The sequence below is a fragment of the Poecilia formosa genome, unplaced genomic scaffold (genome assembly GCF_000485575.1).
Source record: "Poecilia formosa unplaced genomic scaffold, Poecilia_formosa-5.1.2 Scaffold80, whole genome shotgun sequence".
Classification (NCBI taxonomy): Eukaryota; Metazoa; Chordata; class Actinopteri; order Cyprinodontiformes; family Poeciliidae; genus Poecilia; species Poecilia formosa.
Window position 1 is genome coordinate 1,016,926 of NW_006800019.1, and position 15,365 is coordinate 1,032,290.

Genomic DNA, 15,365 nt, shown 5'->3' on the forward strand with positions numbered 1-15,365 from the left:
GACCAGCAGATCAGAATAAACTAGGACAAAACAGAAGCGAAATGCTGTGGAAATTCAACTAGTAAGAAATGCTAAAAGTCATGTTTCCCTAGAAAAGTTGCTTTCAGGACAGACGTCTATCTGCTTTTGGTTTGCAGAAAAAAAAATGTGCGCTCCTCGAGTGGAAATGCACCAATAGATATGACAAGGAAGTTCTGGAGTGTAAATAAAATTGTCCTACTACATAATTATAACCAATAAAATGCTAAGAAATGATAGATGGCAGTAAAGATTAAAAATATGAGTTCTTACATGAAGGAAAACAATTTCTGCACATCTCAAGTGTCGCTGATGTCGTCAAATAATAGTAATCATTCTTCTTCCTCTTGCCTGGTGTTTGATGTTGATGTGCCGTACTAAGAATAGACATCTCACACCGTAAGACTCACACCTACTATGTTAAATAGATCTGTTGACCTGAAGATATGATGGCTAAAGAGGATGAGGAGCTTTACCTCACCTTAGCCCTCCTGTCACAGCGGCTGATCTGTAAGTCTCTGATTTACGCCGAACATAGCATGAAATGCACATCTGATTATTTTCTATACAGCAAGGACAAACAAATCACTTGGTTTCTGTTCTTAGACATTAACTGAAGCATGAATGGAAAGAATAATGTAGGCCAGAGGACATTTTGCCCGTGAAACCAATGTGAATGAAGGCAGAGTGGGATGAGGGGACTGGGATGAGAAAGGCCATATGGAGCTGGAAGCAATGGGAGGCCAGTTTAGTAACAGCATGTGTCATTGTCTCTTAACAGAATCACACAGCTCTGCAGAACAAGGCATTGTGAGTCTTGCTTTTGTTTGTATGTGTGATCAATTCCAATTTGGAGTATTCTGAAGAAAAGACAAGACAAGTAAAGTCCCCATAAGTCAATGGTTCATCCATGAATAAACTTGCATTTCAACTGCTGGCTTATAAAGACCATGACTCGGCCTAAGTAGAGCTTCTCAGCATCCAGTTTTCACGAGCGTAAGTTCATGAAAATTATTGATGTACTTCAACTCTGACTCGACTTCCTGCAGAACAACACAATCGGACCAAACTTGTGCCTCTGCATCTTAATAAACAGGAGATTCCTCAGTCGCTTTCAAAATGCAAAATACTGCATAAACCAAACAAGAATTAAAACTTTATAAGACAATAAAAAATTAAGATCTCACCCAAAGGATTCCAGCCATGGTTCAGTCTTCTTCTTCTTCTTCTTCCTCCTCTTCTTCTTCTTTTTCTTCTTTTGTTGTAGATTTTTTATCTTTTTTTCCCTTGGGTGTTAAACCATCTTCTGTCCACTCTTGTGGTTTGTGCACAGCAGTGACTGGTTAAGGTTACGTTCCCCAACCAGAACACAACTTCTGCCTCCTCCCTCCCTCCATTTCTCCTGCCGGCCACTTAGGTTGCCTCATCAGCCCGGTCCCAACATAGACTCCGCTGTCCTAAGTCAGGCAACGTGCTCTCTCCCTCTCATCCTGATTACAGAAGATTTGCGGATTAAGAGAAAGAAACAGACAGAAGCCAACCTTGCTCCCCCTGCTATCAGTTTGTTGAGTTATTCTGCTCTTTCTCTCATCTTCTTGACTCTCTCACACACTCTGCCCGTCCACAGCTCTGAGCTGCCCGTCTGTTGTGTGACAGAAAACCTTGCTTGTTGTCCAAAAAAAAAAAAAGTGTTCTGACTGAATCATTAAGGCTATGAGTCTGTAAAAAAAAAAAAAAAAAAAAAATTAAACAACTGCCGAATAGAAAATACAGGTTTATTCAGTGAACTAGGAGAAAAAAAAAATTCTGATAAAAATCAATTTGATGGGGCAACAAAAAGTTAGTCAGCCAGAGGGCGTCAGTGGTAAATGCTCCCACATCAGGGATGATGCAGTCTGTGTGCACACTGCAGAGTCCAGATCCTTACATGAAGGGAAACCTTCGCAGCTTTCTGTGATATTTATACATTTTAAAACAATTATTTAACTTAATCTTTCCTTTTGTGCTTTTAAAAGGATTAGTGTTATGTGGACTGAATGTTGCAGTAACAAGTTTATTCATAGCATCAATCACTCTTTGTCCCAAAGGTCATGTAGAAAGATTAAGCCTTATATTGAAAAGGAACAAGGCCAAACTAGACTGCTTGTGTATGTTATAGTCTGTTACCCAATACTCTGTTTGAGGGAATGTGACTGCCCCCTCCTGGTCAAACGAGAGAATGCAATGCTTGTGCATGAGCCCGGTTTTTTACAAAATACGCTCACGGGCCAATTTATTAAGTGCACCTTTTCAGTTGCTTGTCAGGGAAAAAGAAAAAGGTCGAAAGATGATCGAAAAGCAACATCAGCTCATAGCTAGAACACTGTATTTAACCTCGATGTAGATGAGCTGCAGCTTTAAAAGACGACAATGGCTGCATGGATTAGAAAAGGAAACTGAAGCTACATTTGAAGGTGGGCCTCTAAATATTAGGCAGCAACAATTTAGAAATACATCACCTGGTTTGAGTCACCCAATTGACTGCTGGAGATAAGCGTTAGTGTCACTCCGTGACAACCCTACAAGGATAAAGCAGGGACAGACAGCGGATGGTTTGACGAGTTTTGATTTCAGATGGAGTCAGAAGTTGATGCAAACATGAAAGCATGGCTCCATCCTGCGATGTATTGACGGTTCACATGGTGGGGGTGGAGTGTTAGTGTGTCTTACCTCACTGCTATCCTGACCATGTACATCCCTTCATGACCACAAAGTATCCATGTTCTCATGTACATTTCCAGCATAATAGAGCAAATCTCAAATCATCCCAAACAAGTTTCTTGGGTTCAATGCACTTCAGTGGCCTGCAGTCATCAGATCTAAATGCTAATGCAGATCTTTAGCATGTGATACTTTAGTGGACAAGCATCCATTGACATATGTTGACTTGTCAAAATATTTCAGATCCCTTGTTTGTTTGCTGAATTTTCAGAAATATAAATTCATCTTTGCAATGCATCTTGCTAAAAAAAAAAATAGCACGTCGCCTCATATAGTAGTTGTTGAGTATTTTTGATCACAGCCATCCAGTGGTGACACAAACTAAGTTCTCTAAGCTTGGAAAGCTGCATACAATTTTATTTATTTATATTTTTACCCAGAACACTATCAATTGGTTGCAAACTGAGGGATTGTTTCCACAATATCATACCAACCTGATCCATTACTCAAAAATGATGATCTATGTTTAGACACAAGAGCCTCAGCTGGGTCCTTGCTGATATGAAACTCAGGAAGAGTGAAAAGCAGGGACGTCTATTGGGGGCAAAGATTACAGCCTGAGGGACCAAAACAGAAATAAAATTGACAGGAAATATCAGGGGAGTCTGTTTGGCACAGCAGGGTGGGGAGTTTGGGATGTTTTTCCTCCATGGAGAACCTTTTAGACGTGCCAGAACAGGCAAGCTGACCAACCAGATGAGGGCAGCATTGTTTGTTGATCCCAGAGCACAAAAGCTTTAGCTGTGTAACTTAGAAAACTTAGAAAATAATCACAGAACATTTGTATCTGTTAGAGGCCATTTTATTCTGGGGCACACCTAATGAAAGTCATCAGATTTCCTTTTTAGGGTCTTGAGCTTTGTTTTCTTTGTCCTTTAAATTCTTCTCAGAGACTTTCACTCATCACTTTAAAAGGCTGCCTTTCTTCTCCCCAGACGCCCAGCAGAAGTCAGATGCGGAGCAAACTTTAAAAAAGAGGCTTGAGACAAAGTGAACTAAGTTTAGCCAGCTTAGTGACTGATTGTATGGACAGACATGTGCTCAGCTAATATTAGACTGTTGGCAGTCTCTCTGGGGCCGGTCTTAGCAGTGAATCGCTCAGACTCTTGGGGCTATATTATTTCCATCTGTGTGACTGACGACAGATCCTCTTCATGCTGTGCTTTCTGAAAGCATCCAAAAGGAATCAGGTGAATGAGAGGAAGCAGGAAGGAAGCGGAGATGAAGTCGCTCATGTAGGACAAGGAGGTCTGACCTGATGTGTGGGAGGGTTTAATAAGGAGAAATTGATGCTGCTGGCTTGTGCTTTGTTCAGGCTGTCTGGAAAATTTGTAGTAAGTTTGATAATATACCAAGAGCATAACACTGCAAAAGGAGATTTCATATGAAAAAAAAAGAAGCTTTATTTTGGTCTAAATATACCCCTCAAAATAAATGTCTCAGTATTTACTGCAGGAAAATCAGATTTCAAATTACTGATCTGAGTTAAACCAGTCAAGACTAAAATGAGTCTTTCAAACTCAAGCACAAAGATACTTTTCAACATCAAAGTTTCTATATTTATTATTGTAGAGAGCATATTTCATATTGCTAGCTGAACTCAACAAGATATCTCTCTTTTTTTAAATTAACGTGTCCTGTCTGTCAGTTTGGGTTTATTTCAAACGTGATGGACACATTGAAAGGGAGTTTTGGGATTACGGGGTAGGTTTAGGACTGAGGTGTGAATTAGGTTTAGGTCTGGGGTTAAGCAAGTACTAGGAATGGCTTAGGGTAAAGGTCAGGTTACTGAACTGAATGAAAAATGAATGAAGTCAATACAAAGTTAATACAATACAACACTGACCCTCTGTAAAAAGCAAAGTGGCTGTTTTTTCCTGGACTAATGCAAAGTCCTTGTGAAGACAGACAGACCTACTATCTGTGGGTGTGTGCGTTTGTTGGTGTGTGTGTACCTGATTGTCTTTGACTGACACAGCAGCCAATCCGGGGAGTACTTGACTTCCTGTCCAGACTCGCATGATACTGAAGACTTTCACTGGCAAGATAAAAATACATTGAGAAGATGTTTTAGAGAAATGGGTTTATGTTATTGCCACAGGACGTCTGGTAAAATAATTTGCTAAACGCTGAAAATGATCTAAGACATTTTAAAGGTTGAAACTGAGAATGCCTAATTTTGCTGCAAACACATATGTCTAAGAAGTTGAAACTGCTCGTTTCTTACCCCTAAATTTAAAACATGTTATTATGAAACAGTCTGCCGGGTGCCAGGATTATTTTCTGCATCTTCTCCGTGTCCACAGAAAATTCAGAAATAAGCTAAGTACTCAGAATTTTTTCTTTGGTTTTCAGCATCATGTTATTGAAGAAAGTGATATCATGAGTTCTGTGTGCTTATGTTTATCGTTTAATGTAAAACCATTGTTGATGTTGCATTAAACGTGTGCACATTGTGTTTCTCTAATTTCTCACCCTGTTGTCAATGTAGGATCTTTCGCTGCAGAGAATTTGGTTTGATTTCAGTTCCCTTCTCCCCCATAAAAAACAGATTATTATTTTATATTGTTTATAAACCTGTGACTAAAGCACAGAGATAAATCCCAGCAGTTCAGTTTTACCAGCCATTTGATAAAAGGAAATACAATTTATAAATGACAATTAACAGAAATAGGGGAACCGTTTTGCAGAGAATGGTGGTGCGTCTGTATTGGTTTTGTCATGAAAAATCCAACTAACACAATAAAAAAACAAAACATAAGTTTTATTAGTGACTATTCAACAACAACAAAAAAAAGATCATAATGAAAAATTGTTGTGAGACCTTTTTAAATCCTTTTCTTGCCCCAAAAGCTGCTGAAACCTTTTTTCTTGAAGCTTTTACATAACTCTTTTATTCTTAGCATGGCGTTCACTTTCTCTTCAACGTCTGGAGGCTTCAACAGGCCAAACCGCCTTCGAAATGCCGAGTAATAAAGCTCTAATCATATGCACCAGTGTGCCATGTGTGTGATCTGTGCCATTTAAATGTGGCAAATAATTTATTCCTCGACAGAAATCATAACTTTTTAATTCCCTGGCAGGGAACTGCCGCCGTCCTCTTCGGTCTTGAATCATGCCAGAATCATGAGCTGCTTTGACGTAAACAAAGCCGAGTAAGATGCGGGTGTAGTTGGTTACATTCAGTTCGGCTAGTTTCATGTGCGTGCCATTCCCTCAGGCCTTATTTGGGGTTGTCCTTATCGCTGCAGAGTTCACACAGTCAACGTGTTGCTGCACGAGACCTGGGCAGATTTGTTGACGGTGCACCTCACTGTGACGCGGTTAAAATGAAGCCCAGAACAGAGAGATAAAAAGAAAAAAGAAGAAGATTGATTTACTGTGAGGGAGGGCAAAGTTCAGGTAGCAAAGACAAGGGGGGAGGGGGGATGAGAGGAGAGGGAGAATGATGGCAGGAGGTGAGGTTTTTGGGAGGGAGGTGATCTTCCTTGACCAATGGAGGATAAGCAAGAAGGATTTCAGGGAGGGAGACGTGAAAAGTCACCATTCTCATTTTCCGACTTCAGTGAAGACAAAAATAAGGGGCAGTTTCCCAGACGTAATTACTCAATAAAGAAAAGTGTCCTCTTAAAGAGAACTGACAAAGAGGACTCTGCATTCGCACACGGAGGCCCTTTGAAATCTACTGGTCTCACTGGCAAAGGCTCCCACTGACAGGACGAGGCAGACGCTCACCGGACTCAAGGCAGAACCAGACTCACCTCTCTGGAATGAGAAAGGGACAACTTCTAAAGGCTTCTGTGGAAGTGCGCACTCCCAGGTCCGGACAAACGTAAGCGCCCCCTCCTCTTCCTGGATAAGCTGTTCTTATGCTTTGGGCTCCAGTGTGGGACGAGGTGGGCTCGGCTCCACACTGTGGCACAGCCTGAGAGGAGTGAAGGTTGTTAGGGGAGCAGAGGGAAAGGATGAAGTCTCTGCAGAAGAATCAGGGACGCACCGACCAGATGTTGGGAGCCATGGCTGATGTGCTGACCTCCGTGGCATTGCCCAATCAGCAGTGGGTGAGTTACAGCTCTGTTGTGGATCACTTTGTGTGTTTATGGCTCGTGTTTGCGTGAAAGTGTAGTTAGCATAAAATTCACAAAGGAAGCCCACACATATGGAGGTGCTTTTCTGGGCTTGGAGAGCACTGGCACTGCATCTTTTCTTTGGCTCACTCCATTTCATCTCGGGGGTTATTTTAATTTATTTTCCATAAGTTGGATTTCCACCTAAAATGGTCAAGGCAGACAAGTAGGGAGATGCCTTGTCCCCGTTCAGTGCTCGGGAGGAATTTTGGATGTTTCTGTGGAAGAGGAAGCAGAGTGGAGACGAACAAAACACGTGACCGTAAACAAAGTCACGCCGCGTTAATTTCCCTCTCAAACTCTCGCATAGTTTTTCTGTTTCAGCTTTACGTTCTCTGATCTTTACCTTCACACAAGACTCCAATAAGAGATAGGAACTTATTGGTTTCTCTATAATATTTGTGATGTCAGTCATGAATACGGATCCTTGCCAAAGAGTTATGTGTGTGGCACTGTTAAGACACAAGGTAATTTAAGTTGTTTTATGAGAAAATAAAGAACTACAAGAAAAGAAAGTGACATTAACAATTGGAATTACATAAAAAAGAAAAAAAAATGTAAGCATTATAGAAAAGAAGTCTCAAGATGGATAAAAATATTTATGAAATAATTTATCTTCATGTAAAACCGTTAATAAAGCAAAAATAATAATGTTTAATTCTTATTATCACAACTAACTCCATGCCTGCAGGAGACTATAATAATGTGAAACAGGAATATAAAGTTGTCAGTACAATGGTATTATGGTGAGAGACGTCATTTTAGTAAATTGAGCTTTTATTGGGGGCGAGTGGACCAAGATACTGAACAAAAGTGGCATTAAGTTTGAGCCATGGTGAACCCAACAAGAGATTTTTATTAGTTCAGATTTATATTTGTCGGGTGACACGATAGGATCCGCGTAAACCTCGTCTTCTTGATGCAGATTATATTTTAAGGAGGAGAGGCTCCAGGACTGAATGTAAAGCCTGTACATTCAGCCACATCTGGCAGCAGAAATCAGACATTCAGGGGTCACAGTGCACCAGAACATTCAGTGCATATCTCTTTGAAGGTCTCTTTGAAAAATGTTTATCATCATAAATCATTTCTCCCCCTCCTGACAGACAGCCCTAAAAACCACGAGCGGGAATCTGATCTGTTTGCCTGTCTGCAAAACGGAGATAACTCAGCTCTCCTTCGCTGAGCCGCACTTTGGTGCTGCTGGGCTTTAAATACAGAGTGGAACTGCTTTCTCTGTGGCAAAAGCAGGGCCTCATTTCCATTGCATTCCTGCTCTGTGTGTAATGGAGAGCTGGATGAAAAAGATGCAGGGAATTGTGGAAAAAAAAAAAAAATCAGCCACTGGTATATTGTTCTGCGGTTATGTGGCCATAAGCGCCCGGTGCAATCTTACAATTGCTTCCTCCTTGGGAGCAGAGCTCCCATGCTGACAATGGCATCTCTGTGTGTAGCTCTCTGAGGGAGGCGAGGCGGACCTCCCATCAAGCGAGGAGGAAAAGGGACCTGTGCAGGGCCAGTGGGACCAGGATGGGCCGGGGTGGGAGCGACAGGCCGTGGCCGCGCAAAACCCAAATGGGAGTGAACGAACAGGTAGGACCTGAAGCAGTTGCACTTTTGTCACCGTAGATCTTCAGTGTTGCTGTTCAAACATCACCCCCTCACCAAACCAGTCAGAGCTAAGCCATGTACCGAAACACAAACTTCGAGATTCAGCTTTGATGCAGCAACGTCCCAAAAAAATAAAAATAAAATGGAGGCAGTGACAATGATTTACATAACAGCAAACAAACATACAACACTGATGTGTTTCCAACGGGAGTCAGGGTGATAAACATGCATGGATCTACCAGTGTGGTTGTGCAACGTCAAGTAGCAGCCCGACTTTCTGCATGCTGCCCATATGTGAGAGTCGAAACGGACCCAGATCCCAGGTGCCGTATCTGATGGAGGTCATTAAGATGATAATAACTTCGGGGGAAAGTATCAGATCGGAGACACCTGAGAGTTAGTGGCTCGCTTTTCTTCAGCTCCGCCCTCTTGATCTCGTAGTGCTGATGGCAGTAAATTGCTTAGGTATAATTTACAATCCATAAGCATGTGCGAGCGGTAGAGGGAGAGAGAGTTCTCGTGTGTGTACACATACACAAGCAATTCTTTCCAGATGGGGCAAGAAAACACACTTCGCTGCCTCCCTTCCCCTTTCTGCCCCATCAGTGGTGGTGCAACTTCTTTTCATTTTGCTGCAGCGGGCTTGCGTGTGTTGTGATTTTTCCTGGAGTGAAATGGAACAAAAGGAGCTTTGTAGCTGGATCTGGGTTTGGGTTAGACGGAGTGTGTGTGTGTGTGTGGCTGTGTGTGTGTGTGTCCGTGTGTATATATGCATGGGTGATGTGAGTTGGTCCACTAACTGTTGTGCAGAACAGTATACGGTGTACAAAAAGGGTGCGAGTGAGGCCAGAGGAAGCTGTTAGCGATGCTTATCTGTAATGGTCTCACTCGGTTATTAATGCAGCCAAAATATTGTTTTTGGTCACAGTTTCCAGTCCTGAAGAAGAATAAAATAAAGTTGTTATAGGTTTTGCTGAGGGCCTGCTAAGGGGATGATAAGGTTAATGGAAATTGTTTATTTTATTTAGCATTGGGCTTTTCTGATTGCCAGTTTTCCTCTGGGAAACCAAATGGAAAGTCGGTGAAACGTGTTCAACGTCTAGACAATGAAAACAAGACGACTCACTATTGGTCTGAGTTCTGCATTTAAGACATATTTAGTATCTTAAATATTTCAATATGTAAAAAGTTTTGAAAACTTTGTATCCATTACCTTGCTCTTCACAGTTATATGCTGCTTTATTAGAAGATGTGAATAAGCTTTAGGGGTTTACATAACAAATGAAAGATCTTAGAAATAAGACAACCTGCCTGCTGCCTCCTTGGAAACACAAGACAGTGTCATATCTGCAAACTCTGACAATTTTCCTTGTTTTGACAAATTCCCAATCCTGTTCTACTTTGCTTTCCTCTGACTTTCAGATCACTGAAACACACTTTCTCTCATCTAGTCCTGCTTCTTCCACATGCATCTTTTCTTTTAACTAAGCAGCAAGACAATGCTAAACGCTAACTTTTTTAAACGCCGGCAGCATTTCTTTCATTCATTCAGCAGACGTCATATATTTGTTTTACTGGCTGTCCTCTGGTCATGTCTTTTTTTTTTTTTCTATCTTCTTTTTTTTACTACCGGGACATTACTGTCAAGAACAGAACACAGTAGCAAAACTCTGTTTGTACTAGACGTGAGAGATGGGAGACACCTACCGCTCTCAACACGCTTGGGAATAACAGACAAACTTGTCCGTTCAGGAGCAGAATTTGAAGCTTACTTCATCCTAGTTTCAAATGTAACCGTTTGGTTTTCTACTCTAAAGAGTGCGAGTGTGAGTAGGGACGACGTGGAGGAAGTCCTGGGATTTGTCCATATCAGGTTTTGAGGGAGACTGGGAGCGTGTGTCCTCCAGGGAGAGAAGGAGATAGAGAGGACTCTGGGACTACACTGCCTGTCTGTGCGTGACCTTAAAAGGACAAAGATCAACCTGAAGCTGCATCACATCGGGTTACCAGAGCTTGAGATTAGATAGCATTCGCCTCACTCAGGTGACTGACTCGATTATGTGTGTGCAGGGCTGTCCTGCCTTGCAGAGAAGCAAGGGGTAAAAAAAAAGTTTGTAATCTTCATAAGTCTTGGTATGTAATCTAAAAGATTTTTTGCATTTGATTAGGCATTAAATGGATTAATTAATATGAGACAATATTGATAGGGATGACTGGTGTACTGCATGTAAAATGAATGCTTTACGTTATGGCTTACACCAGGACAATCTGACTCCAGTCAGTTCTTAACATGACAAATGTAAGTACTGTTTCTCCTGTTTTAATTAAGCTGATTGATATTAACAATTACTTGGACAAAATACGCTAATTATGTCTATTGAATTACCTGCTTCTTTGACATTAATCAGTTTGTTTTTAAGGAGCTCCTTGTGGCCATTAACCCTCTAATTACATACATTTAAATCCATTTAAACCGGCGATATTGACAAGGTTTCTAAATGTATTGATTCACAGGCAAAGATAGATTTTTGAGAGCTGTATCTGTGATTAGTTTAGTAAGTAAGTAACTTATCTTTACTGTGATTAGTAAAGATAAGTTTTTTTTTTTTTTTAACATAGATTTCAAATAATATTAATAAAAAAGCTTAGCTTTAACTGCTTTTATGTAACACTTTACCCAGTCTTTATCAATTCTGCTTCATATTTTCTTTTCTCTCTCTTTTTCTTTTTTCTTTTTTTTTTTTTTTACTCTAGTAGGAAATCCAATGCCTTTTAGGTGCTGGGCAGCAGATCATTGAAAGTATGTTTTTGTTCTTCAGAACGGAGAGTAGTACAGCAGATTGCTGTTTTTTTCAAAAGAAGCCGCCTCCTGCTGTGGCTAAAAATGACTCTCCATGAGGGATGGAAGTGGACCACAACAACAGAGTACAAACAGTTACAGTTACTCGAAGCTCACCGAAAAAAAAAAAAAAAGAAAAGATACTTTTTATTTCTGCTTCAAATAAATAAGCTATTCAGTGGCAAATGCTTGTGTTAGCTTTGTATGACGACGTGCTTCAGTGTGTTCCTTTTTAGAACTTGAATCTATCAAAAGTATTCAACCCCCTGGATGTTTTACCCTTTTTATGCTTTTATAAATCAATCAGGATGAATCGAATGGAACTGAGTAGTAAAATGACTTGTAAGGTTTCTGTGACTTACTGAAGGACTCAAGCTAACTCAGTTCCCCAGAAAAATACAGTGCCTACAAAAATATTCACCCCCTTTGCATGTTTTACCCTTTTTTATTTCTTTTACAAATCAATAACGATCAACAAAATGTGACTTTTTGACGCCTCATCTTGAGGCACTTTACAAGAAAATAAAATAAAATCAATTGCACATTCCAACTGATCACAGTTATCAAACAATACAATGCTGGGTTTCTATTTATAGAAACCCAGCAGATTGCGTTGAGTCATTGACCTGCAGCATTCACTCCTCCTGGACAAGCAGCGAAGATTTTTCCTCCCACAAAATAACCTGTAAGATGTAGAAAGAGGCATGAGATCATTGCATGCTCACACGTTGGGGGCCTTTTCAGTACCGGTCACTGATGGGCTGTCACTAAAGGTTTTATCAGCGTCAAAAAGTCGATCAAATTAAATAAGTTCTATCATTTTTTAAAAGAGCAATACTCGAATATGCAGCCATTATTCCAGAACCTTATTAATAGCTGGTGTCTGTGCAAGCTGGTGAATATCGGCGGTGTTTGGGGTACTTGAGGTTATATGTATTAATCTGACTCTGTGGGGGTAGTAAAGATGCCAAAATATATTGAAACTTCATTTGAGTTGTTTGGTGTGTAATCATTACACCCAGAAAAAAAAAAAAAAAAACATAACAAAAAAAAGTTTACTCTCATGTGAATTGTAATTGCGCAAATATTAACCCTTGTAGTTATACTAAAATTTGATGGCATTTCTGTAATATATAACAAATGCTCCAGTCCTGTGATTTTCAATGTGTTTATATAAGTTTCTTTTGTAGAGGTGAAGTAGGGGGTTTCAGGAAGAATATTTTTATAACTACAGCTCAAGTCATTTCTTTTTTAAAGAGAGCACATTTCTGCAAGAGCAGCTCTCAGTGTGTATGCTTCGATGCAGCAGTGTCATATGAGAGCTGTTTACGTTATAAGAAACAAGTCTACACGGTGGCTGCACACCCCCTCTGTGTAGTGCAGAGCTCACACTGTCAGAGAAGCACCGCTTGATGAGGGAGCTTCTGAGAAGCACTAATGATGAGACGCTCTCACACTTGCCTGCACACGCATATAGTGCGCCATCGACACACCTGCCTGTCTCCGTGGTTTATGCTTACACTGTGACTGTGGCCTAATGGATAAAATAAAAATAAAAAATCCCTACGTCTCTCTGCAGCACAGTGCAAATAAGAACAGGATATTTACCCTAACGTCTTCTTTTCTATAATGGAACAAGAGCCAAAAAACATTGGGAGAGAAAGAGAGAGAGAGAACAAGAGAGAGAGAGAGAGAGAACAAGAGAGAGAGAGAGAGAGAGAGAGAACAAGAGAGAGAGAGAGAACAAGAGAGAGAGAGAGAGAGAAATCCTCCTAAAAACAGCTTGTTCAGGATGCCAGTTTGCCTTAATTGGAGCTCAGTTTAGAAATGGGGGTGAGGAGGGTGAAAGGAAAAGGGAGGGAAAGGAACTAAAGAGGAAAAGCAATGGAGAAGAAGCTTGGAGAGTGAAGTGTAAGCGAGTATATTTTGGCTGGGTTTCAGCTGGCTGATGGCGTGAGGAGAGGCTAATGTCAATAGGGGGTTGGTGAACACACTAAATAAGTAACTGCAAACTCTGCTGAAGTGAGAATCGGTGTCCTGGTATCCAGGCCTTAAAGTCTGAACTTTATAATTGCAGGTTAAGCGTAACTTTTCAAATGTATTCCGGGAGTGTCGCATCAAATGAAGATTAGGAAAAAAAAATTTAAATATTTGGTTGCAGGAGTGGACTAAAATCATGAATCACTTCCTATCAGAACACACCCTATAAAGCCATGCTCAGCTGCTTGGCATTTAGGTAGAAAACTATCAAAACGTTTTGAATGGATTATATTTCTAACCCCACAGATAAGTGTTAAAGAGAAGTTTCGCACCAAATACATATTTAAAGCTTTCCTTCAGTTGTCTGCATCTGTACATGCCTACATATGAATCACATTAAAATGTATTTGAGAGAGTGTTTCTGGGGGGAAGGAGGATGCAGAAGGAAGAAGGAGCAGAGGAGAGATAAAAAAAAAAAGCAAGATGAATGTGTGCTAATGCAAGCATCACCTCACATCCCCCGCTCCTCCCTGAAAGCTAGAGGAGGAACATTTTTTCCATATTTCTCAGAACACTGTCATCTTTGCTCATGTCTGCAGGGGCTAATTTTAGTGTTTATTTATTAAAAGACTCTGCTCCGTACGGCAGAAGAGATACCGGATTGGTGCAAAGTGTCAGCACGGAAACAGCCACCAGAGTCACGAAATGTTTTGATGCAGAACACAGAGAGCTACATCACGGGTGTGGCCATTTCTTGTCTTGTCTTTTTATTCATTTATTTGTAATGACTTAAATGGAAGGAGTTGATAGAAATTTCATTTCTAAATGACAAAAAGGAGATGTTATTTTTAAAAATACCTTGCCGCTTCTGTCTTTGGTGCGCAGGTCCAAAGACAAATGCCTCCATTTAAAGCACATTAATAAAATGATCCAGCTCTTTAGGTAGTTGGCCTGTGCTTGGGGTCTAATCTGTTTGTTATTTTTGTTGTTGTTGTTTTAAGTCCTTTCCAGGAGAATTTCCAACAAAAAGGCTGAAATACCCTGGGTGTGCCAGTAGATGGCAATAACTGTGATCTTCCTCAGGTTATCAAATACTAAAAATTGTCCCCCCCCAAAAAAGTTGTGACATGTTTTCTTTGATTTGGTTCACAATTCCTTCAAACTGGTTACCTGTCAACAATAAAATATTTATATTGTTGTTTTGCCTTCAAGCCCCTCCAAAAAGCAAAAATTAACATGTTGGCAGTAGATCTCTTGTATTTCTCAAAATCACCATTTGTAGAGTCAACATGATCCAAAACATTTAGCGTTCTGCTGAAGGAAGATTCAGGGATTACAAAACAAACTGGACTCTGTGAGACATTTGAAGCTTAAATCAGTCTGATGCTGCCCCCCCTTTCATCAAAATACCACTTTAAATCCTCTTTAATTGAATATTTTAATGTAATTTTGTAACAGACAGTATCAAACAAAGCTCTGACAGGACAAATATAGATGCAAGTCTACTGTGGAGGAGGAGATGATTGGTAATTATCACCAGTGCTGTTTCTGTGACTTAATGATCTCTATATCCAGTCTCACAAAGTTAATTAGCAGCAGTTTTTAAATTTGGAAATAAAGATTCATTGTAGGTCTATAATAGACCGACTTGCTTATGTCTTTAAATAAATTAAAGGGTTCATTAGATTTAAAGGGGAACAGCATTATGTCAAAATAGCCACCACATAAGAAGCAGTTGTTGAAAACATCAAAGGGCTTAGAGAAGATGACCACAAATTTGGTTCAACAGCTGTCATTTAAACTCCTGAGGTTAATTTGCCAATAATAGTCGGCGGATATCATTTAGTATCCAACTAGTGAAATTATGTGTAAAATGCAAGAAATAATGTTTGTGAAGTTGTTACCACTAGAGGGTTATAGAACGTATGACCCAACCTAATCTAATAAGTCAACTTAATGTTGCAGTATGTTACTTTTATAAAAAAAAAAAAAAGTTTTAAAAATATTTTTCAAACTGTCACTATGTCGTA

The 15,365-nt window shown here is 40.1% G+C and overlaps 1 protein-coding gene across 2 annotated transcripts in view; it reads left to right on the forward strand.

Moving 5' to 3' along the window:
• Window positions 1–6,318: 6,318 nt before the first annotated feature.
• Window positions 6,319–15,365, forward strand: part of LOC103141133 (rho guanine nucleotide exchange factor 25-like) — a 60,850-nt gene continuing 51,803 nt past the window's right edge. The window contains exons 1-2 of one of the 2 annotated variants that reach the window (XM_016673632.1): window positions 6,319–6,839; window positions 8,360–8,498. In XM_016673632.1, the coding sequence (XP_016529118.1) occupies window positions 6,744–6,839; window positions 8,360–8,498 (235 nt within the window). In that variant the 5' untranslated portion in view covers window positions 6,319–6,743. The remainder of the gene's footprint in view (window positions 6,840–8,359; window positions 8,499–15,365) is intronic. The other variant, XM_007556599.2, reaches the window with a different exon arrangement.